The sequence below is a fragment of the Centruroides vittatus genome, unplaced genomic scaffold (genome assembly GCF_030686945.1).
Source record: "Centruroides vittatus isolate TY-2023 unplaced genomic scaffold, ASM3068694v2 contig_2480, whole genome shotgun sequence".
Classification (NCBI taxonomy): Eukaryota; Metazoa; Arthropoda; class Arachnida; order Scorpiones; family Buthidae; genus Centruroides; species Centruroides vittatus.
In genome coordinates, this window is record NW_027121568.1 from 37028 (window position 1) to 63162 (window position 26135).

The 26135-nt window shown below is 32.7% G+C and overlaps 1 protein-coding gene across 1 annotated transcript; it reads left to right on the forward strand.

The window, feature by feature from the left end:
* The first annotated feature begins 778 nt into the window (after window positions 1-778).
* On the forward strand, window positions 779-25100 carry LOC136971368 (caspase-like). Its single transcript, XM_067265808.1, has 7 exons — window positions 779-919; window positions 2241-2284; window positions 12529-12637; window positions 12883-13030; window positions 16139-16314; window positions 20108-20237; window positions 24775-25100. Exons 2-7 carry the CDS (start codon window positions 2241-2243, stop codon window positions 25014-25016), a joined length of 849 nt encoding a protein of 282 aa, XP_067121909.1. The 5' UTR covers window positions 779-919; the 3' UTR covers window positions 25017-25100.
* The last annotated feature ends 1035 nt before the right edge of the window (window positions 25101-26135 follow it).

Below are 26135 nucleotides of genomic sequence, written 5' to 3' on the forward strand. Positions count from 1 at the left end.
CTTAGTAATCACTTTTAAACTTTAGTACAATGAAGCAATAAACGCTAATATTTTGCAACAATAATGGATAAATATTAACAGTTTCCATTTCGTTTTATTGTCCTCCGATAGATAAAGGCAATTGAAGCATATTATAACAAGATTGTCATATTACATATATGTAAACTATTTTAAACATTAACAATAAACGTAATGTAATCGTATTGTTAATCTGTAAATGCCTGATCTGTCCCTGTAAATACAAAAGGCAGTTTATCCGAAAAGATACTTTTATGAATTAGAAATATAAATTAATAATTTAAATTACTAAAACAGTCAATCCATACGTCTTTCCGGCTATATTCTATAAAAATTTAATTATTTAATTTTACAAAAAAAAAAAAACTACTAAAATAATATTGACCTTAATTTCCAGATGTGTTTACACGTGATAAACGTAACCACAGAACTTCGATTAAATAGTTTAACCTTACATTGTTTAACTAATATCTAATCTAAATCAACATTGAATTTCCCGTCAAAAGCTCAATAATTATAAATTTTCTTCGACTTTGAACCCATTTCCTTATGCTAGAGAGCTTGAACTCCAGTACTTTTACTTACCTTAATTCTCTCCACGTGATCTTAAATTAATTAAAAACGTATTATATAAATATTAAAATAGTAAAAACAATAACAACAACAACAAATTACGCGATAAGAAAACCCAAATTATGACAAACTATCCTTTGAATCAACCGGAAATACGTAATTCCGATTTTGAATTTGAACACAAGCACGTGACTCATTCAAGAACCAATCAGCTTGTGAAATAGATTAAATATTTCATGCTGCAAGACACGAGAACAAAGATTCTGTGGTGTTATAAACGTGTTTTGTGTTCTCGGTTCTACTTAAATTAGTAGATTCATCTATAAGAGTGAGTATAAGTATTTTATGGTTAAATTAATATATTATCGTTTAAGTATCATTTTTATTTTATTATTATTATTATAACAAATTCTCGTATTACTTATTTAAATGGATATTATAGTATCACTTTAAATAAGTAATAAAAGAATTTATAGCATTTGAAGGAATAATATGATAACAACATAAAATTATAGTTTATAAAGGTTTATAGGTTTACTTTTGAATATGTAACGTTTACAGAAATAATTCGAGAATTTATGTATTTTGTTTTTATAATTATTTACGAAAAAAATTATTATATGTTATTTTGTCGTTAAATAAACTACCTTTTCTTTGTTTATTGTTAAACACTTTTACATAAATAATATATTTCAAAGTCTAAAGGAGCAGTTTATCATTTACTTTAATTAATATATCCAATTTTCTATGTTTAACTGTGTTTTTTCATGGTATATCATCTTTAAAAGGGTAAAAGTATTACATTTTGTGCTAAATATAGTTTAATTATAATATTTTTTATATAACTATTTAAAATATTTTAATATAAAACAAAATTTTTATTTTTTTAATTAATAATACACATCTGTTTTTAAATGTTTTATTTTTAGGATATGATACACTTGGTTATCGGTACATTTTTTTTTATTGGTGTATCATCGAGATAAGCTAAACTGTTAAAACATTATATAATATGCAAATTAAATCTGTTTTTAGAAAGTTTTCATTGTTATAAAACAGAGAAAGAAATATAGTGAAAACTGGATTCAAAAGTTATGAAATAATACTCTGTGTAACTACAAATAACCTGTTTTCTGGAAGTAAAATTTGATATATATTAATATATTGAAATTAATAAAAATCTATATTAACTGAATTAAAATATATCATTAATTTCATGTGATTCTAATTTCCTTTGTAATAAGCTTAAACAAACAAAAAATCTCTTCAGAATATGGATCAAATGCTATTAATCTAAAGTAAATATCTAAAGTGCTTATGAATACATTATTTTTATTCATTCAATTATTTGGAATATACTTCTAATGATAGGTTTAAAGATTATAAATCAATATATTAAGTAAAATAATAAAATTCTGTGGAATATTTTTTTCTTATTTAAAAGAAATAAAGAAAAAAATTAATGAACATTTTTATATAAAGTAATACTTGTAGTATTTACTAAATTAAAATAAATTCAGTAAATAATCATTTACTTCAATTTTTATTTGATAAATTATATCAGGAGTTATGTTAATTAATATAACTCCTATTAATTATAGAATAAAATTATTAATTATAAGTGTTAATTAATTAAATTATTTTTACAGATGATCGAAGACAGTGATACAACTGATGCTAGAACTAATTTGGGGTAAATATTATTATATAAACATATATAACATTTAGTTACAATCATATTATGCATTATAATAATAAACTAAAATATAAGATTAACTATTCTGTTGATTTATCCAATTTAATTGTTTTTATACATAACTGTTTATTTATATAGGAAACAATATTTAAAAGAAAAATGTGTGTCTATGTGTAATGTACACAAATAGACATTTTATTCACATGTTAATTTATGTTTCCAATTGTTCTTAATGATTTTTAGTTTTTTTAGAAGTTGAGAAGGCGAAAGTTTTAAAATAAGAGAAAAGATTATTATTTGAAATTTTAAAAACAATTAATGAAGCCATTAGTGTTTTTGAAACTTCAAGTTTCAAATTGAAAAATGTTTTATAATTACTTGTTTATAGTTTTTAAAACAATTTTTGTTTTTTTAATTATATTCTTAATCATCTTAATTATAAAATTCTTAATTATAAACTTTCATTTAGTATTAATGACTCAAATAAATCTTAAATCAGTTAAGTTAAAAATTTAATTATTTAGTTAAAACTCAAAATAATACTTTATAAAGTTAAGAATTTGTGCTTTTTAAAAGTTTTTCTAATTTTATTTTATTATTGTTGAAGTTTTCTAACACTCTAAAAATATAGATGATTTTTGAAACAATTCTGTTTGGAACATTTTCAAGGCTTAAAATTGTGATGATAAATTACAATGTTCAGAAAGTATTTAAAAAAATTAAAAGCACAATTTACATTTTTTAGTGTGTGTGTGTGTATATTATATATATAGTCATTATGATATTGAACTATTCTTGAATGATTCTGTAAAATTAATGCAAATATGAAAGTGTGTTAATGATGTAATACTTTATATTTTTTACATATGAAACAAATATGAATATAATATACACAGTATGTACTTTCCCCTTGACTTAAATTTTGAGATGACAAATTTTAAGATATACACACCAAAATTAATTATACATATGTGATTATTTTTATAATCACACATCTGTTGTAATAGAAAAATAATTTAATTCAGAAAATGCTTTTTGCATGATGTCATCTATTGATCTGCAAATACCATAATTCAAAATACCTAATGACTTTATTTCTCCTATTTTTATAATAGTGAGATAATGCAATATTCCTTCGTAAATTATCATTGTTTAGTAATTAATAAAAATTTTTGTAATTAATGTATTCATTATAAATTATAAAAATAGATTTTAAATGATAATGCTAGATTTTGCATAATTTTTTAGATTTTTGATTTTTTTTTTCATTTAAAAATATCCTTATTTAGTAAATGAATTTTAAATAAATACAAAATTAAATGTAATATTCGTAAGTATACATTATACAGAGTATCCACAAAAAAAGTATACAAATTCAATATATATTGTAAAAACTTATTTTGATTGTTAAAAGATCCATCAAGTGTTAGTTTTTTTTTTAACTCTCATGATAGATTGCACTGATTGTTTCATAAAAGGAAAAACATTGTTGAATGCGAAAAGAAACAAAAATGGCTATGCTACAAGAAAAAGAAGTGCGAGTTTTTTGGTTTACAGAATCAAAATCGTTAATGACGGTTTCATAAGTTCCGAACAGAATACAAGATATTATGTATGAGAACAAGATAGCATCACTTATTGAACTCAGAAAACATATTAGTGAAGCCTTTGTCTTGGTTACACTGGACATTCTTCAAAATACAGTCAAACCTGTTTTTATGCGGTCTTTTTTGTGCGAATTTTTAATTTGTGCGGTTTTATTTTTGTGCGTTTTATTTATTTATTTATTTGTGCGGTATAGTTGGCGACTAGTCTCGTGCGATTCGTCATGTCTCACGTTGACTTATTATAGCTAAATAAACTTATTATAGCATAAATGAACTTATTATAGTAATATTATTGCATGAATATGCGAAAAATGAAATAATTTATTTTTTAAGTCAAAAAAACACCACCTGGACAAAAATATGTAAAACAGACGATAGATGAGATGATGCAGTGAAGTGCTGATATCTGTTGTCAATAAATTTTATTTCGTACGGTTTTGAGTTATTTTCTATGTGAGACTTTTTTTATGCGGTCCCTATCCACCGCATAAAAACAGGTTTGACTGTACTTGGATTGAATTGGACTATCATTTTATTATCCTGCAAGCAACCAAGGGAGCACATGTAGAGATTTATTGACACTTATTAAAAAACTTTCATATGTACTATGCTCTTTAACATTATAGTCTAAGTGAGTTATTTCATGTTTTTATTTTTGTCAATTGTTTGACTTTAAGGCAGTTATTTTTGCACTGCTACATCGTTTAAATTACATGACATTGTGCAATGAGTTTTTGCTTATCTTTCAAACTTATAATTTGCAAAGTTTATCAATCTACTAATTTAAAATTGAGTAATTCTAAATAATTAACTTTATTGTTTGCAATGTTAAGTATTTCTTATTCAAATAGATTTACGACTTAGATATGTTTAATTCTCTAAATCATTTGTATAATGATTTCTTTTAAAATAAAACTTTGTTTTAAAAGTAATTTATAAGAATATTTAAAAATATTATGCCATTGACTCATTCAGATCTTTTAAAGCTGAATGATACTGAAAGTCTAGTGAGGTGGAAAGGCATGTTACTTATTAAGTGATGTTAATAATAGTTTGACTTTTATTATAAAGAAATGATAAAAAAATTTTACATTGCTATTTTCTATAAAAGTAAAGTCATTATTAAAAATTCACAAATATTATTAGACATAAATTTTTTAATTGTAAAAAATTAAGTAATCTTTAATAAAATTTATAGAAACTAAAGTTAGATAAATAAATTCAATATGTCATTAGAAAAGAGTAGCTTCTCAGAAATTCAACATTTCACTATGAAAATTTATTTTAGATTTATAACTAATTTAAAACTCCTGCAATGAGTTGCATAAATTTCCCAGCAATATTTAAATTTTCAGTTACGATATTTTATTAAAAACTTTTAAATTATTATATACGAGCAAAAAGCTTAATTTTCAGGGTAGAGAAAAATTTCATACAAAATTTGTAAATTGATGATAATTAAAATCTTCATTAAGTTTGACCCCACTCTAGATATGACATGAGATTTCCTCTATCTCCCCATCCCTCAATCTTTTACCACCAAAATTTAATAGCATCAATCCCCTTGCATCAACCTCCCTTGCAAAATTTCAAAAATTTTCAACAAAAAGGATTTAAGCTTCAAAGTAGATGGAGCATAATTTTGTTCATCTCCCACACAATCCATATATACATGTAAAACCCTGAAATCTTTTTGAATTTCTCAATTTCAAGATCCCGAGTCAAAAAATGTAGAAATATTGAGAGGTCTTTTTTGACTGACTGCCATACTTTCTCTGTTTTATATATAAAACAGCCAGGAAGTAAAATTACAAATTTATTGTTATGTAATAGATGGCGTTAGTAAGCGTATTAAGCTACCGTGGAGACGCCATATTTTTTTTTCGATGACTTTGACATTTGTCAACATTAATTTGTGCACATCATCAGCGATTTCATACGACATCATACATTTTTCCTTTGTTAATCATGCCTAGTTTTGTGCCAGAAAAACAGCATATGCGGGAAGCTCTGCTTTTCTGCTTCAATTTGAAGAAATCGGCTGCCGAAGCTCATCGAATGCTTGTGGAGGCCTATGGCGACAGTGCTTTATCGGAAACCACGTGCAGAGATTGGTTTCGTCAGTTCAAAGACGGCAATTTTGACCTGAGCGACAAGAAGCGTGAAAATCGGCCCAGGAAGGTTGAAGACCATCAATTGCAGGCTCTTTTGGACGAGGACGATACCCAATCACAAAAAATGCTTGCCGAGCAACTGGGTGTTACTCAACCAGCTATTTCCATGCGTCTACGTGCCATGGGAAAGATTCAAAAGATCGGAAAATGGGTGCCGCATGAATTGAACGATAGGCAGATGGAGCGACGCCAAAACACATGCGAAATCTTACTTGCCAGACAAAAAAGAAAGTCGTTTCTTCATCGGATTCTAACTGGCGACGAAAAATGGATATATTTTGAGAATCCTAAACGCAAGAAATCGTGGGTTGATCCAGGAAAACCATCAACATCTTCCCCAAGACCAAATCGCTTTGGACGGAAGACGATGCTGTGCGTTTGGTGGGATCAGCAGGGTATCGTCTACTATGAGCTGTTGAAACCTGGTGAAACTGTCAATGCCCACCGCTACTACCAACAACTGATCAAATTGCATCATGCTCTGCGTGAAAAAAGGCCAGATTATCAGCAAAGACACAACAAGCTGATTTTCCTCCACGACAATGCACCATCGCACTCGTCAACATTGGTCCAAAACTACTTGAAGACACTCGACTGGGAGGTGCTACCCCATCCCGCTTATTCACCAGACCTGGCCCCTTCTGACTATCACTTATTTTCGTCGATGGGCCACGCGCTCGCTGAGCGCCACTTCGATTCTTACGAAAATGTCCAGAAATGGCTTGATGAGTGGTTTGCCTCGAAAGAAAAAGAATTTTTTTGGCATGGTATCCACACATTGCCCGAGAGATGGAAAAAATGTGTCGCTAGTCAGGGAAAGTACTTTGAATAAATTTGTTTTTGCTTGCTATGAAAAAAACGTGTTTTTTTCTGACTAAAAAACAGCGGATTTAAGCTTATACACCTGGTATATATAAAACAGCCAGGAAGTAAAATTACAAAAATTTATATGAATTCAAATAGTAAATATAGTATTTTATTAAAAAAATTGATTTTTAAAGTGAGTATAAATATCATGAAGTATTAATACTTTAATGCATTTTTAATGAAACAATTTACTTCATTACAAATTATAGTTGAATATTACCAAAAAAAACCTCTTATCAAATTTTTTTTTTTGTCTGAATTTAAATGTTTCTTACAAAGATGTATTTGAATAATACTTCAATATGAAGTATGTACATCAAAAATATTCTGTGGTAAAATTATTTTTGTGATTTTGTGTTTATATTCATTATTATTATTATTATTTATTAGAACAATGTGCAGCCTGGCTCCGCATAAGCACTACCAGGTTACTAATACAGATGCAATAACATGTAATTACAGAAGATATAAGAATTAACGTAAAATGAAAGAATAATACAGTACTAAAGCGATACACATAAACAGACAGCGCAATGGCAACGTACAATCTACAGTAACATACATGACGAGTAACAATGCTGTCAATGCACTGTTTCTACGTATGATATGCAGTGACTAAGAGTAGGAACATTACGTTTATATGCATTAAGAGAATCAGTGATGACCACGATGAGATACAGAGGTGAGCTTGTGGTAGACCTGAATGATGTTAAGGTGAGAATATAGTTCTTTATTGTTGATCAGATGATGGCAGTCACACGGCCAGTTGAGATCACTGTTCAAAACTGCACAATGGAGAAAATGCTGTTGGTGACTTAACATGGAGCAGTCAAAGATATAATAATGGCTGCCGTCAGGAACGTCACATAATGGGCAGAGGTCAGAGTCTCCAATGGAGAAACGATGTAAGTAACTATTAAAATGTCCATGATTGGTAAAGAACTGGGTGTTGAAGTGATTTGGGGTGAGCCAGGTTGCATGCAGAGAGTGTCTTTGATGGATGGGAAAAGGCAGAAGGCGGTCTTGTTGTGGTTTTTGCTCCAACGTTGCTGCCAGGTGTTAATTAGGTCGTCCGAAAGCTTGCTGAGGTAAACAGCAAAGGGGAGCTTGTTGTAGGTGATAACAAGGGTGCTATCAGCAGCAGCAGACTTGGCAAACAGGTCTGCACGCTCATTTCCAAGAATGCCATTGTGGGCTTTAATCCAGCTAAAAGAATAATTATTGTTAGAAGTCACGATAATTTTATGGATGATGTTGTTGATAGGATGAGTGGAGTGGCTATTGATGAGCTGAATAGCAGAATTACTATCAGATAGAATAGAGATATTGTTGTCATTGTAGTGAAGATTTTGACCAGTTGAGAGCTTGCATAATGGCAAAAATTTCTGCTTGAAAATTGTTGCACTGTGGGTGGAGCCTGAAGCGTTGTGAGTGGAATTCTACACCATTGATGTAAGCAGCAAAGCTGCAGTCCGTGCAGTCCAGAAATTTACTGCCATCAGTGTAGATGGCAACATCAGGGTTATTAAAGTAGCGATTAATGATGCTGAGTAAAATACTGGGATTGAGAGTTGCTGAAATGGTGATAGGAGTTTCAAGATTATTGGCCAGAAGGGAGCCATTGTTTGTGGTTACATCAATACCATGTTTTAAGAGAGTTTGGAAGTCAGAAGAGCCAGGTGCAGATCGATAGGTGGTTTTTTGGTAATGATTTGTAGGCTAGTGGTTGGGCAATTACTGTAACCCTTGGCAATATGAAGTAGGGCTTGCCTTTGGGATGAAAGAAGCTTTCTCCGATGATGTACCTTGTTGATGGAGTGAGACCATGAATCACAAGCGTACGAGATGACAGGTAAGATCTGGTCGTAAATGATGCTCATTGCAGTAGAGTTAAGACCCCAGGTACTTTTTGCAATTTTGGAAAATCATAGGAATATCTATCCAGCTGTGTTCACAGGAGGAGAAAAAGGTAGGGGGAGAGTTAGGGTCATTTAGAAGGGTGAGGTCATTTGTGGCCAGGAAGACCTCAAAAAGCTTTCCTCTTTTACAAGTTGCAGTCCTCCCCAAGCAGGCGAGTGTGCATTAATATCCCCCGCAATGATAATGTGTCTGCCATTTGCATAATCAATAACTCTCTTAATGCTGAGAAGGATATCCGAGAGATCATCATGCTTTGGACAGTACAGTAGAGAGTCGTAAGTCGGCACCCTGGTAATCGGAATGGCCGGTAATCGGCACGATTTTCAGTCGGACTGTGTCGTGCTGAATCGAACGTTTTTGATACTAAATTTACTTCTAAAGTATAATTTTCATGTTTTTATATTCTTCGATATATTTATTTTGTTTGTACAAAATGCAGAAATAATTTTTAACGATACGATAGCCTCGATTATTATTATAAAAATTTTCGTTAGGCTTAAAATTGACGAAAATTCAACACGAAGCGACACGCAACGGAGAAAAATTTGAACATCGGACAGGTTAATATATTTTTTCATACATAGACCGTAATCGGAACAAATCCCTAATCTGAACAACCCCAGTCCCCAATTGATTCCGATTTTCGGTTCTCTACTGTATATGTTGATCTGGGAACAACAAATGTCCTCAGTGTTGATTTCACAGCAAACAATGTTTGCTGCTGAAAGAAGTGTGAAGTATAACAGAGAGGTTTTTATTAGGGATACACGTAGCACACCATGGATAGTCGTTGGTGCCTTTTAAGCATTAAGCAGTTGGTGGGGATACAGGAAGGATGATTTCTGAAGCAGTAGGGTTCCTGTAATAAGATGTCATATTTGTCCAACTTGTTGCTGATAAGAGAAGTCGCATAATGTAAAATTGTTAGTATTGTTAGTAAAATTGTTAGTATCCATAATCAGTTTTATTGATAATTGTACCATTTTCTTGTATTGCAGACAAGATTGATCTCTTGCATTGTGATTATGTTCCACTCCTTTCTTACAGTTGCAACACGTAGGACTTTCATTTTTTTTCTTTTTTGAGACAGTCCTTGTAGCCATGATGTTCCGTACATTGACTACAGGTTTGTTCAGCTTGTTGACAGGTTTTGGAGGTGTGTCCATAGTGGCAGCACTTAAAACATTGTATTACTGGATGATAATCTTTAACCCTACAGTGTGTCCATTGAATGTTGATTTTTCTCATTGCTAAGAATGAGTTTGCAAAGAGAAAGAAAGGTCTCCACAACCCAGATGGTGTACTTGGTCTTTTTTACCTGTTTTAAATTTAAATTTTAAGTTGTTCAGGAAGTTTGGCATTCAGTTCAGGTGTGTTGTTCTTGATGGCCTTCTCAAGAAGTAATATCGGTCTGCTTGTCCAATTCAATAGCCACGCCACCATTCCTAATATGATTCTCTTGACTCCTATTTTTAATGCAGAAGGGTTAATTTTATGTTGAATTATTTCTCTGGTGACTTCACTGTTGTTTCCATAGATGAGGATAACATTTTTGCTCCCAGAAGAAGAGCGAGACCTAGGTGGAGTGTGAGAGGGCGTACCATCCTTTAAAATGTCACTATATGACTGGCTAATAAAAGGGACCTGTTGCGCGCTATGAATGGACTCCAAAACCACTGACAAAGCCAACTCCGTGCACTCAGCCTGGGCAGAGATGGTGCCAGCAAGATCATCTTTGGTAATAAGAGAGTCCAGACGCTTCCTGATTGACTCGGAAACAGAGGCAGATGACACCGCGGAGCTGGATAAGTCGACTAGCCGTTGAAACTGAACAGTGATAAACCAAGAGTGGGCTGCCGTGCCCAGCTTGCCATTACTGTTATTAGCAAGATAGTCCTTCAACTGATCAAAAAGTTGATGGGCCTCGTTGAGGAAGTCCGAAAGACAACTTGGCACCATTCTAAACACGACAGCGTGTCATCGAGAAACTGGTGAAAAACCAAGCCATAAAAGCAAAGTCTGCAGAGCACAGAGAAATAAGGCCCTCTGGAAGGAAAACCGGCCTGCAGAACAAAGACAATAGGCTAGCCAAGACCTTCACCCGACAACGAATAAAACGAAGTAGAACACTTGCTCAAGAAACAAGTCCATGATAACACCAAGCTCAGAAATCCCGATGGGAGTGCTAGAGGAAAGGCATTAAAGAAAAGGCAAACGCCAATCACAACTACTGCGTTCTGCCGAATGGTAACGAACAGCTGATGGCTGGGAAAAGAGGTTGAAAAAGAAGAAAAGACTAAAACAGACGTAGAGGACGGTTGTGACCATAGCACCAGTAGGAATGCACCAAGGACTAAAATAACAGGCCGATAAACCAAACTGAAATCAGAGTAAACTGAGCAAAACGCTGGCCGACCAGCCAACAAACAGAGGCAGGAAGTAAGCCTCTTCCTGCTGTAAGCAACCAAGAATAAACGGGCAGGCACTTGAAAGAAGAACCCAGCGAAACCAACACACATATTGACAATAATGAGTAACCACGTGTGCCTTACCCCACAGAGCCGCACCGAACGGCTAACAGCTAGAATGCGTAATGGGAAGCCCGAAAAAGCTAAATTAAGAAAAAAAAGAGAGGGAGAGAAAGGAAAAGAAAACCTTGATAAAGGAATAAAAACAACAGCAAAAGTGAGACTACGTTTAGCAGTTAAACGGGAAACCACGTGGCCCAAACAAAGGCCATTGTCTCGATGCTGATATTAAACACTGGCTTACTAAGGAACTAATAAAGCTATGGAAATGAAAGGAATTGGAACCAAGACTCACCCTAGGAGTGCACACGTGGACCCGTCGTCAGATTCCGGATAAAGCGGAATTTCCGGCCGATGGACCCTCGGAAAGATGGAAAATGTTCGTGTGCCGTAACTCCTTGTAGAATTGACAGAAATAATAAATCAATACACCGTTGTGTACTTGACGATAAGCAAACTCCAGCAATATATAACATCACATGTAAAAACTAGAAAATCCTTCAAAAAACTGCACATAAAACGGAGCTGACCTTACAAACACAAACACACACACACACACACACGCTAGTAAGACCTACACCTGGAAAGAGAAGCGGAAGACACAAAGAAGAAAATCAAGGAGCATATTCAGCCCCATAAATTGAAGATTGGAATAAGAGGAAATGGAAATAAGAGGAATTAGAAAGCTTAGAAAGGGGCTATTGCTGTTGAAGTAATTAAATCAGAAGACAAGGGAATTTTGCAACAGGCTGTAGGAAAAATTGAAGGTCTAGAGGCGAAAGAACCGCAAAAGCGCTTGCCCAAGGTTATCATACATGGCGTCCCTATATTCTGTATCTATCAAGCTTATACTTTTTATTAAAGCTTTTATATGATATAATTGCTTTCCTAAACAAATATGAAGTAACTCATTCTGTACTTGCCATTTATTATTAAATTATTCATGAAAGTAAGTTAAAATTTACTTAATCTGATACTTTTATAAATTGCAATCAGATCATTTGATTTTGAGAATTTCAATATTTATTATTATATAAAATGTTTGTTATAATTATTGGCAAAAATTATTTATTTTAAAGTAATTATATAATTCTAATTATATATTGCTGTTGTCAAACTTTAATAAAGCAAATATAACTTTCCAGTCTTGCTGATCATGGTGCTCATATTGGAGCCATGTCAACAACTAAAGACAGTGAAGTTTATAACATGAATCATTCACGACGTGGAAAGTGTATTATATTTAATAATAAAGTAAGCAGCATTTTAATAATTTTTGAATTTATTTTAAAATATAAAAGTTTTCTTTTGATATTTCCTTTACGATTTTTTTTACTAATTAACAAGAATAAACTTCATTTGCATAAAATCATTTTTACAGGTTTAATGAAAATAAAGGAAATTTTCAAAAATTAGATATTTTTCATGATTTTATAGAATCATATTTTTTTTTCTTTTTAATAGCAGCAATATATGCATGTTATTTTTGTTTCTTTTAGAAATTTGATGCTCATACAAAATTGAATGAAAGAAGAGGTACAGAAATTGATGCCCAAAAACTATATCATCGTTTCAGAGAATTGGACTTTGAAGTTACAATTCATCATGATGTTCCTGTCAAAGAAATGTTAAAGACTTTAGAAGATGGTAATTTTGTTTTATCATTGGAGATTAATTTTTTCAACAAGAATCATAAATAATCATTTAATATCAAATCTGTTGGATCATTAAATCTCACTAAAAATTATGATTTTACTGCATAAGCTTAAGACATTTCTGTATATAGGATGATCAAAAAATTTCCATTTGATAGTGTTTCAGTGACATGTATGATGTGTACTGTATTCAGCCTGAGCCAATATGAAGCTGGTGATCTAGCAGTGCAAGTAGTAAAGTATTTGTTGCACTCAGAGTTGTGTAGTATGTATGGCATCATTGCTACTAAATATCTCTAATTCAGATTGTGTTGTCCTGTTCGTAGCTGTGGAAGAACATATACACTGGCAGACATTCATTGCAGAATGGTGGAGATGTATGGAGACGTGCCTGTCCAAAACCACTTTCGTACAATGATGTGTGTGAAGGTTACAATAAAATGCACTCTCTTGTCAACATTGTCATCAAACAGAAGTTGGGCACCCCTGCAGCATCCATTGTAAAGTCCAAAACTCTGATTTTTTGCATCTTCAGTTCTCTGAAAAAGTCTCTGAAAGGACTGATCATTCCAGTCAGATGATGTGAAGAGGGTTGTATTGGACATTTTTTTTATGCAGCAGCTAACAAACTTCTACCAGACAGGCATTGTTAACTTTGTTTGTCAATGGGACAATTTCCTTAATGCCAGTGGTGTAAAGTACTTAATTTTAGTATCTTAGGAAACCGACTATAATTACGGTCGGTGAAACTTCCGTTAACCTAACGGGTACTTTACGCGGATTCGAGATTAGTTTGCCAGGCCTGGGCTTTTAAGCGTGCACCGAAAGATTAGTAATAATAACGATAAATACCAAGTCAAATCAAAAGTTCAAATATATTTAATTAATAACTAGAACGTACTACGTACAAATGTCAATAAGCCAAACAAAATTTATTAACGAAAATCAACAAGTCAACCCGACAATAAACTCAGCTACTTAGCTTAACTTAATAGTAATTCCCCTTGAAATTCGACAAATCAAATACTTAGAAACTATGAACAAAATCTCTTACTAATTAAACGTCTGTCACCTCACTATACGAAGAAAACTATTTCCTCAATCCTTTCGATATCGTCAATCGAACTCCTCTTTAACACCTTGGATCGTCCAACTATCAATCTGGACTTCTATCAGAAAATACTTCGCTTTCGAATTAACCTCTCTCTCAAAGTCGCCTCGATTTGGAATTCACCTCGGTTTGGAACTCACCTCTCCTTCTTCGGTTAACGTACGGGTTTTATACTGTGAGGTGACGTCACACTTGAGCTGGGTTACTCCTCTTATTTACATACTTAATTGCTAACATTAACTTTCTGTTCTGGCAGCTTTGAGTTTCCGACAAAGCTTATAAACCGTTTACAAAATATTTATCATAATTTTCTGGGATGTTTAAGACGGTTTATCAAGTATTTCTCTACTAGTGATTGTGGGGACTCCCCCTCCATTTTTTTTTCTGCGGACTGTTACTTCCGCCGGGCAGCGCAAGTGCGCAAGATGTTTCCTATGGCGCTTATTTCTCCGTGAGTTGTTTTATCTTCATTTTTCATTACTAACAAGAGAGTGGTGGGGAACCTTCGTCCTAAATAAACATAAACCCCAAACAAAAGATAATAAAACGGAAATAATAATAAAATAAAAATAACGTTCGGACTCAGTTCCTTACAGTGGCAATTTCTTCTAAATGAACTTACTAGGCAGTATAGCCCTCGAATAGAAATTGTTTGATCATCCCTTATTTTAACCAAAACTTGTATGTAAATCTCTCATGTATGTAATTATTCAAATTTATCACAGAAAGAACAATAGCATAAAAACTACTAGTTAAATTTTGTATAAAAAAAAATGTCTCGTGTATTTTGACTTGTTTTAAACTTAATCTCAAATTTTAAAATACAATTTCATAAAGAAAATGCAAATGTTATTCTTTAATTAAGGTTTATTTGTTTTTAACAATTTGTTCTTTCAATTATTAATTTAATTTTAACAAATATTGATTTTTCAGTACTTTTTTGATTGGTTGTGTCAGATATCATTTCTTTGGGTGATTAATTTTCTATTTTAAGTGTGCTTACAAGATTAGTCAAGTATCATGCTATTTAACATGTATTTATTTTTATTATTATTATTGCAATCAAAGTGAAAATTGAAAAATTAATAACATCAACAAATTGAAAAATCATCAACAAATGCAAAGTACAGATTATTCAAAGAATTTGAACAAACTGTGGATCATATTCTTAGCACCTGTGCAAAGATGACACAAACTGACTATAAGCAATGCCATAATACAGTTGAAAATAATTCTTTGAAACATCTGCCAAAACTATCTTGTACTGACTACAAAAAACCGGTGTGATCATAACAAAAAAAGGTTATAAAAAATAAACTGAAGATCCTGTGGGACTTCTGAATATAAAAGTTCTAGCACATAATGCATCAGATATAACTGCTGGTGATGTTGATGATTGCACACTTTTACAACATGCCAGGAGACTCCAGAATTGAAGAAAAGATTGCAAAATACCAAGATCTAAAGATAGGAAGTCAAAGGTTATGGCACAAATCAGTAGTTGGGGTACCCAATGGTCATTAGCACACTGGGTGCTGTTCCAAAACACAATAGCACTTTGTGATTTTGCCAATTTTCATGTCTTCTATCAGCCAACTACAAAAGGACATACTGCTCAGTTCTATGCATATTTTATGCCAATACATTACTACATCTTAGATTCTTAGAAAGAATCCAATGTGTAAAAAGGCCAGCACCAGCAATACAGCTGTCAGCAGAGAAACATAACAACAATAATAATAATCCCTCCTGTAAAGTGTTTCTAAATTTTTTTGTAATTACTTCAATTGAATTAAATTTAACAGCATAAAAGCAATTTCATATAAAACAGCAATTTTTAATAGACAAGAAAAGTATCTGTATTTTATGTTATCCTGATTTTAATTGTACTGTACTTGTATAAGCATTATAAAATCTTAAAGTAACTTTTATTTTCTGAAAATAATCTTATTAAGTATTGAAAAATTGAAATTTATATTTTTATTGCAGTTGGAAAAGAAGACCATTCAGACTGTGATTGTTTTGTTTGCTGCATTTTGACTCATGGAGATCAAAATGTACTGTTTGGAAGGGATGGCAGGTTTGCAACAGATAATATTTATGCACCTTTTAAAGGTGATGTATGCACATCATTAGCTGGAAAACCTAAATTATTTTTCATCCAGGTAAACTAAATTTCATTTTATCTAAAAATTGCATTTTATGAGTGAAATAAAATTTTTTAATACAAAATTTCAGTAAAAATACACAATGATTAGGAAACTTGGAAAATAATTTTTGGAATTATTGAATCAGATTTTGTTAACGTTTTTAGCCAACAGGCTAACTAACTACAGGACTAACTAACTACAGTTTTTCTCTTTGGGCTTTATAAGTTTGAAAATTTCTTGTATACATAATATTGCTGGATGAAGAGGAAAACATTTCACTCAACAAATCAGCAGTACCTTGTATATCACTGATTATTGTACCATTATTTTTCAGCATGGACAGAGACTGAGAAGCATATTTCCCATTAATTTTATGGATTTTTTCCCAGACTGCTTTTGAGCTGGTGGAAGATGTTATGCTAGAAACATACTTCCTCCAAGAATCCCTTTGGTTTTGCCTTCTTATTTTTCTGGCATTTGCCTTTGCCTTTTGAAAAGCAATCAAATTGTTAGCAGTGGGGGTATCTTCTGAAAATCCCCTATGCTTTCTTTTGTTTTTTAAATGCTGCCTTGCAGTTCTGATTCCACCATGGTTTCGGATGCTTTGGATATCTGGTTGATGTTTTCTCCATTGGTTTTTCGGCTGCCTGAATAATATTGGAAGTGACGACTTCGACTGCATCATTGATATCAACAGTATTGACAATTGCCTCAGTGATGTTAGCCAAAGAGGAGAATTCAGGCCAATCTGCCATTTCAAGTTTCCAGCGTGGTGGACAGGCTGTTTCACAGCTTTCTCTGCCTCGATATTTTAAAAATATTGGGAAATGGTCACTGAAAAGTGGATTAGATCCAACCTCCCATGCAAACGCTGAAAACAGGTTCGGGTTGCTAATGGTAGATCAATGGCAGTGAATGTTTTTGTTGGGGCATGGAAGTATGTCCCTTCTCCAGTATTAAATAAATACAGTTGGTGATTACCTAATGAATCTTTCAGTGGCACTGCCTCGACGGTTGATATCGTGACTGTCCCACATTGGATTGTGACCATTGAAATTACCCAGTAAAAGGAATGGAGTTGGCAGTTGTTCAACCAAGTCATCCAATTCATCCAATTCATCCTCATTGACTCTGACATCTGGTGGCAAGTATATGGAACAAACTGTGACAGTTACTCCAATGGAAATTCTGACTGCCACAGCTTGCAAATCAGTGGTTATTTGTACCGGTAAGCACGGGATGCGGTTTGAAACCAGTATAGCTACACCTCCACTGACGTGGGTGTGGCTATCATCATCCTTGGGGTAAAGACCAAATGCTTTTAAAGAAATTCTTTCTCCGGGTTTTAGATGTTTCCTGGAGTGCCATGCAGAGAGATGTGATAGATGCTGTCAGGTGTTTAATGTCAGAGAAGTTGTTGTGGAAACCATGACAGTTCCATTGAATTATTTTATAATCCATTATGTGTTTGAGGCAGCATTCTTTGAGATGGTATCCCTCTTTAATTTAACAGGGGGTTTCTCTTTTGGAGGTGACATTGGTTTTGTAACCTCCATATTAGGCTCTTTGTCAGATATGTCAGAAAACTCACTCATAGATTGAGCCTCTGATTTTTTGAAACTTTAGAGAGGGCTGCTTTCACTGTTTGTTAAATAGGTTCTTACTGGCTTTTTTAGAACCCACATTTCTGGTTGTTATCCCTGTTTTAGTTAGAGGTTTTGGTCTTTGTTCTCCTTTTCTTCTGATTGTGTAGATGGGATCAATAAACATTTTGCATGGCAGGTAAGAGATTCACTTGTGGGGTTCAAACAGATATTTCTGTATCCTCATGTCTTAGATTTCAACACAGCAGCAAATGTCTTGTGTTTCAATGGTGCACTTGGAGTGACCATGCGACGAGCCTCTGGATATGGTATGTTTTTTTCTGTTTTTATCTGTTGAACCTCTTTTTCTCTTTGCCATGCAGGGCATTTCCGGGAGTAGGCAGGATGGGCATCTTTGCAGTTCACACAGTGTGGAGTACTTTTACATTCAGTACTGTCGTGACCTTCAGTTCCACACTGTGCACATAAGCTTTTGCCTTGGCAGGAGGTCTGGGAATGTCCAAATCACTGGCATTTGAAACAGCACAGCGGATTTGGAATATATGGATGAACTGGGCCACGCAGGTATCCTGCTGTAATGAAGGATGGCAATGTCAGCTTGTTGAATGTGAGAACGTTTTGTAGGAATCAACTTGCCATCTCGACAGATCAAAATGCATCGGACAGAAGTGACACCTTGGTCCGAGAGGCCGATCTGAATGTCTGATTCATCTTCAGACATCAATTTGAACTCAGATATTACACCATGTGATGAGTTCAAACTTTCATGTGTTGTGACTGATATTCCCATGTCTCCAAGAGTCTTGTCTTCATTGTCAAAAGTTTTGTTGTTTGTTGAGGAGAGGCTGTTTCTACCAGTACATACAGTTTCTACCAGTACAAAAATTGTACTTTTTTTTAAAATGCCCAATGGTTGATTCAAAAGTTACTTGAATCAACCACCAGAACACTTAGCAAGGGGGTTTTCTCCAGTCGCGTGCACTGTTAAGTAAGCAGGTTGGCTGGAGGTCTTTTCTTTGGTCGTTTCTTTTGTCTCTGCTCGTTTTTGGTTTTTTGAATCCATATTTACAAATAATTATTCAGTTCCTAGTGACTCCACCCCCATGGGGCCCAACAAGAGGATGCCGTCACATGGGAGACTCCCATAGACCGTCACACCAGGGTTTCCCAGGAGCTGTACCCTCACAATGGAGCACATCTTGTCTGACGTGTCCGCCCGGTCTGCATCAATTGGTTGACTCCAGGCCGAGGTCAGGAAAGACTGAACAACCAGCCGATTGACTCAAATGGAGCCTGATTTGAGCCTCCCGTTTTCCCAAAGCAGGGGCCAAAGCAGTGTGTTGGGGACGTCATGTTGCCCCTCAACTACCAGGATCCCCCTTTCCGGCATATGGGCACACACGGCAAACATGTGGGTGGGTGTTCAGATCCCAAGGATGGTAGAGAGTTACTAAACCATCTCTGGGAGGTCCCCTCACCATGGACAGGAACCCACATCGAGGCGTAGTTAATTGGGACCTCTTGACCTTAGGGTTCCATATCTGGTCTCATCTTTTATCTATCTAACTCCATTCTCAAGATTAAGGAAAGACAGACAGACAGACAGATGACAGTGGGAATTTATAGGTCTATGATTTTTCAAATTTCAGCCCAATTAGTGAGACAAGTAACATCATTTAGTTCTTTGCTGGAATTAACTGGAAAAATTACACCATGTTAACCTAAATCAAGTTGCATTCTGTACAAACATCATATTAATCTCTATATTTATCTTAATTAAATCAACCAGGAATTTGTTATTCTTGGTTGATTTTAATTGAGATAAGTTTTACCTCAATTAATTTTTGTCATCTAAATATACTATTATGTAGGACCTAGAGTGGAAAGAGAGAGGTGAGAAAAATTGAGATATTTTCTCACCTCAAATTCTCTCAATTTCAACCAATCAAAAGACTAATATCAAAACAAAATTACTAGAGGTGGTTCTTTAATCATTTATTTAAATAGTAATGAAGAAAGAGAGTTTTGAATAAAGATATTTAAAGAATTTTTTTATTCCAATTTTTCCCAAGATAATTTCAAAATTTGTCATAACTTTTAATTTAAAACTAGTCCTTTTATAATTTTAACATTGTTTTAAATTTATGATTTTTTCCTGCAGAAATTTAAAAAATTGAGAGATATAATTTTCTGTTTTCTTTTAGGCTTGTCAAGGTGATAGATTGGATCATGGAGTTTTACTTGCAGACAGTTTAGATACAACTGATGGAATTAGCCAAGTTTATAAAATTCCTGCTCATGCAGATTTTCTAATAGCTTATTCAACAATTCCAGGTAAAGAATTTTGATGAATTTATGATATTCTTATATATATGTTAGGCTATACAAGGATAAACAACTAAACAAGTACCATAAATTCCTGTAAATAGTCAACTCTTTTTCACATTGACTTTTAAACACACAACAGCTGAATTATCTGTCGATTTTAATATGCAATTACAAATTTATTTAACTTTCCTTTATCTAAATTTACAAAGAGTATATCTTTAAAAATGAAAAATCTTATTGTGTATCATATTCATTTGCCATCACAATTCTTTTGAAATCAGTATAGGCATCAGTTTTTAGTTCTTTCCCTTCATTTTCTGTGTCAATCCACGCTCTGATATTAGATACTCCTACTTGAATTTTCTATTGTGGAAATGATATAATTTTTCTTCATCTCTGTATAATAACTGAGACAACTGCTTGTGTGCTTTGTTCTTTACAATGAGTACAAGGCAAATGATTTACTCTCAAACTAGTATCATTAAATATTATCGACATTAAACTTTTTCTATTTAATTTTAATCTATATTTTAATAATTTTATCAAAAATACAATAATTGTTTCATTTCTATTTTATGTCCTTTTAAAAATTATTTGACACTTAATGCATTTTAGGCAGTTCTGTCTCAAATGTTCTGTTTTACTTATAATTATCAGTTCATTGTAGATTTTATAAATGAAATGAAAGAAACAGGAACTACATAATTTTTGAGATGGTTTTTTTTTCTAAGCTGCAAAAATGTTTCTTTAATGGATTTTAATAGAATTTACAGATTAAGTGCATTTAACATCATTACATGCATGAAAAACAAAATTTCATTTGAATATTTAACCCCTTGGACATGTAATGCTTGTCTGACATGAGTGTCCTGTCATTAGTATTGTAGTATGTATCATCGGGCATCTGACTGGCCACTCCCATCATTAGATTCAATAGGCTTCTGCTGCAGATATTAATGAATTAAAGCATATTTAATGATTGTATTATTATTTAAAGTAGGATGCTTTTTAAGTTTATTTTTTAAAATTATTTTCTAGCTTTAGGTTAAGTTTTACCATATTTATGGTTTTCATTATCTTGACAAACATTATATCAGGGTTTAGGTTTGTTCAGTTCTGATAAATCGGTTCCCACTGGTTATAAAGCATGTGTATAAGACATCATAAGTGGACTCAATCTAAGATTAGAACAATTACAACCTCATCCCAAATCTGCATTGGCTAAGGTGACCAGACGTCCCACTTTCTAATAATTTGTCCCACGTTCCACAGCATTTTTAAAGAAGTCCCAAGTTTTGGAAAGATTAAGTTTTTGTCAATTATGTGTCATAAACTTATGTCTTATGTTTAAGATTCATAAAGATCATTTATATTGCACTTATCAGTACTAAGGTGTGCGTGAGCATCAGCAATAAAGAATGCTGCGCTGACAAACCCTTTGTGTTTGTGACAAAGACCGACAGAAAATGGTTTGGGATGTGTAGCTGTAGCAACAGAGCAGTGTGTGTTCACAGGCTGTCCAAACAAGCAAACATTTTGTTCATTGCATGGGTTACATGGCGCAGAGCTCTCATCTGTTGCCACCTTAGAAAACTAACAACTAGCAAGAGTAAGCACATCAGTTTGTATCATTCTATTGCTAGTGGTGGGACTGGGGTTTATTTTGGTTACGACAGTATTATATAATAAATAAATTACAATAATAAAATGACACTCAAGGCAAATTCAGTGGAAAAGTAATACAAGTTAGTATTATTATTTAGAAAGAAATACAGAAGGATTAAAATAATTGTTAAAATATAGTTTGTCATAGGTAGCAAAAATCTCAACCAAAAACAAATTAGATTGTTTCAAAATGATGAAATATTTCTATGTTCCATATAATAATGCATTAAAAATTGTGGATACACTCTGTCCTTACCAGGAACTAATGCCACGACTGAATGCATTTTTTCTACCATAAATAAATTTGATTTATCAGATGTCTACACTTAAGTGTTCAGACTTTGAAAGCCATTTTGTGTGTGAAATATAATTTAAATTCTTGCAAAAATTTTCATAAATTTTAAACTACAGCAATCTACTAAAAACAATTCACGTAACTAAGAAATATGCTAAAGAATAAATGGTTTTTAAAGATTTAAAATTGTATATATATTTATAATATTTTTAAATTTTCAACATATGTAAAATTTACAAAAATATAATACAATACAATTTTTGCATTTTTTGGTGATAAAATTTTGTCGCTCTAGAACAATTTTTTTCACCAAGACGACAACTCTTCCCTGTCAATTTCGTCCTACTTCACTAATGTTAACCCTTAGCCTGCCGTTTGCAACGCCCCCTTGTTTACATTTATTTTGTAAAACGGCCAAGGGCGAAATAGGTGAATCAGGCAATACTATTTTAAAAATTCACCAAAAATTAAATTATTTTATTCATATCAAAAAAATCACATATGTTTATCAATATAGTTAGTTTTAAATACACATCTTTCAATAAAGTTTGTTTGAAAAATTTATGAGAAAAAAAAATACAGTGGTGCCTCATATAACGTACTTAATTCGTTCCAGGTGCATGTCCGTTAAGTGAAACGTCCGTTATACGAAACGCATTTTCCCATAGAAATACATGTTAAAACATCTAATTCGTTCCACAGCATAAAATAACCGTACTGTATCATAAAAAAATTAACATGGGGTGCGTTCTTTTATTCCTCCGCGTAACTCTGCGCGAGCGACATCCGTTTAAAAATTCCTGCGGAACACGTTCCTAAATTCCAGTGGGAGTGCGCACCGTCGAACGGCAAAAACGGCCGCTTGTAGCAGTAGTTTACGGTGGAAAGCAACATGGTGTCCTCCTTGGCTCAGATAGTTTCGTTTCTGGGTCCATTATGTGGTTTTATGAATGAAAATTTAGAAATTGTGAAAGCGCGAGTTAGCACACATGGTGATGTAAGTGTCTTTACGAATTTTTTTTTCGAATGGTAACCGGCATTCTAATTTTTTTCGTGGCTATTTTGAATGCTCTTTCAACAAATAATCCATTTTATGGTTAAATTTTACAATTGGGATTCTTCTTTTGCCTTTAAAAGCTCATATTTTAGAATTATAGATTCCTCCATCACGATACTATCCATAGTGCGGGCGCTGCCATCTTTCTTTCTTTCATCGTCGTTCCTAAATGCCTACAAACAGCAGCACACTCCCGTAGTAGCGGAGACTCAGAGCGACCGCTATTAAAGAACACACCCATGGAGCAGTCACCAATTATGCCGAAAAGTCCGTTGTTCGCAGCGTCCGTTATTCGAGGCGTACGTTATACGAGGCACCACTGTATATGATAACTGACATTCAAACTTGAAAATTTGTTACTTTTTGTCAAAATTAACATTGTCTGGTTACTTCATTCTTATTGTCACTAGAGCCAGAACTACCTAGAATATTGTTCTGTACAATTTGATATAATGTTGTAAAATTATCGCACATTATATCAAACATTTCTTTGAAATCTAAACTTTATTCTGCTTTTAACTAATATAATGAACTAATATACTTTATTCACTTCATATCAAACAAGATTATATATTTTTGTAATAAACATATGATTACCAGTAGCAATAGATGTAACATTTGCTGATATTTTAGATTTAAAAACAATTTTAAAAATTAAAAAAATATATAAAATATCAGAACTGAAGGTCATAACTTAAATATTTATAATGCATTAACATATTATTATAGCTGAATAAACTTATTCATGCAATAATATTACTATAATATGTGAAAAATGAAATAAAAAATTATCAGAAAATGAAAAATTAAGGAAAAAAAGCTGATAATTTTTTAAGTCAACAAAACACCACCTGGACAAAAATATGTGAAACAGACTATAAACAAGACACTGCAGTCAAGTGCTGACATCCGTTGTCAATAAATTTTATAAAAATTGATTGTTAACAGGGCAACGATCAATCGGTACCCTGGCCTTTTTGCTTAACAATTAGGGTAACGATAGATCGGTACCCCGGCCGGGAAAGGGTTAAAATCTGGTCACCCTAAAATTGGCACATTGATACATCACTAGACTCGACAAATTTTATTGGCAGAACACAAGTTAGGAACGCTTGCTCTAAGACAAACTAATGAACAATGTGAATGCTGTTGTGATGAACAAATATGATGAAAGACAAGCTGCTGTTAATCATTTCATATCTGTGGTCATTGTCATCGGCAGTGTGAATGAAGCCCAAGTTGCTAGTCTTGCATGCAGAACTGTTTCAAGCAACTTTGTTTGAAGATTTATTCATTATTGATGCTAAGTTTAAAATACTTTCATGCATTTGTCATTATCAAATTACCTGATTATCTTTAGATCAGATTTCTTGATATTTTTAATTATTAAACAGTAGTTTTATTATAGCCCAATGTAATCCACCAATTGTTTGGCAGTAAATAAAAAATATTCAGTTTAATCCTTTTTTTATACTTTTTATGAATAGTTATTAACTTTCATGAAATAATGCATTTTCTTCTTTCAGGATTTTACTCCTGGAGGAATACTTCTCAGGGGTCATGGTTCATACAGGCTCTCTCCAGAGTGTTAGAGGAACATGGAAGAAAGATGGACTTATTAAGCATGATGACAATTGTAAACCGGATAGTATGTTACGATTTTGAGTCCTGTGTACCAAATGATTATAGCATGGACAAGAAAAAACAAGTGCCTTGTATAACTTCTATGCTCACTAGAAAAGTTTATTTTCCAGAAAAAATTAAATAAGTTAAATTGCTACAATTTTTCCTAAATTGTAAAGAAATATTTTTACAAACTTTTTACCAGTTTAAATCAGCTTTATGTAAAAATTCTAATGACAGATCATATTAATAATATTTTTGATTTATCATAACACGATATTTTTAAGTAAATATATGAAAATAACACTTTGTATTAAAAAAAAACTTTCATACTATTATGAACATTTTTATTATTTCCATTTTAATGATATATGTAAATAAATTTTCAATTAAAAATTTTAGTTTGATTTTTATGTAATGCACTCTGGGGTGGCTGTAATATTTCTTCAATAATATATTACGGTACATTTTACAAATCATGGTCAGCAAATAAGTCTGATAATCATACGTGGTATACCCTCTGCCTATCAAATATTAACAAAACCTGGAGCATGTCTCGCCAATGTAAACTCTAATGGAACTTTGGAGAACATACACCAACAGCAAAATTAAGAAACCTATAATAATAATTGCTGAAGAAAACTTTCTGTAGATAATACAAAAAAATCATGACAAAATAAAATTTATAAATCAGCAACAACTTGCTTAACTTTCCAGCAACATTTAAAATTTTGGTGGCGCCATCTGTTACATTTTTAATTATTATAAAATGGCAAAAAGCTTAATTTTAAACAGGGACGTGTTTTATAAAAAATTGTAAATGCTAATGAGGAGTAAAATTGTCATTAAGTCTGACTATTGGAGAGACACAACCCCCATTATCTCCCCATCCCCTTGACCTATAACCACCAAAATTTAATATCATCAATCTCTCTAATATACAAAACTCTCTGCCAAATTTCAGAAATTTTCAACAAAAAGCACAGGAGTTATGCTTTTGTTCACCCTCTTTAAAGCTTCTCTCTCCCACACTAATACCCATACATACTAAAAAGTTCGGGTTTTTTTTTCTTCGATGTTTCAAGGTGTCCTAAGTCCAAAAATGTAAAAATATTGGGGGACGTGATTTTTTTTCTTTTTCACCAATATATGTAAATACATTTTTAATTAAGTGTGCTACTAAAATTTTTAACATGTTCAATAAATGCGAATAATTCGTATCCCATATCCATTCATTCAGGATGACACCTTACGACAAAATAGC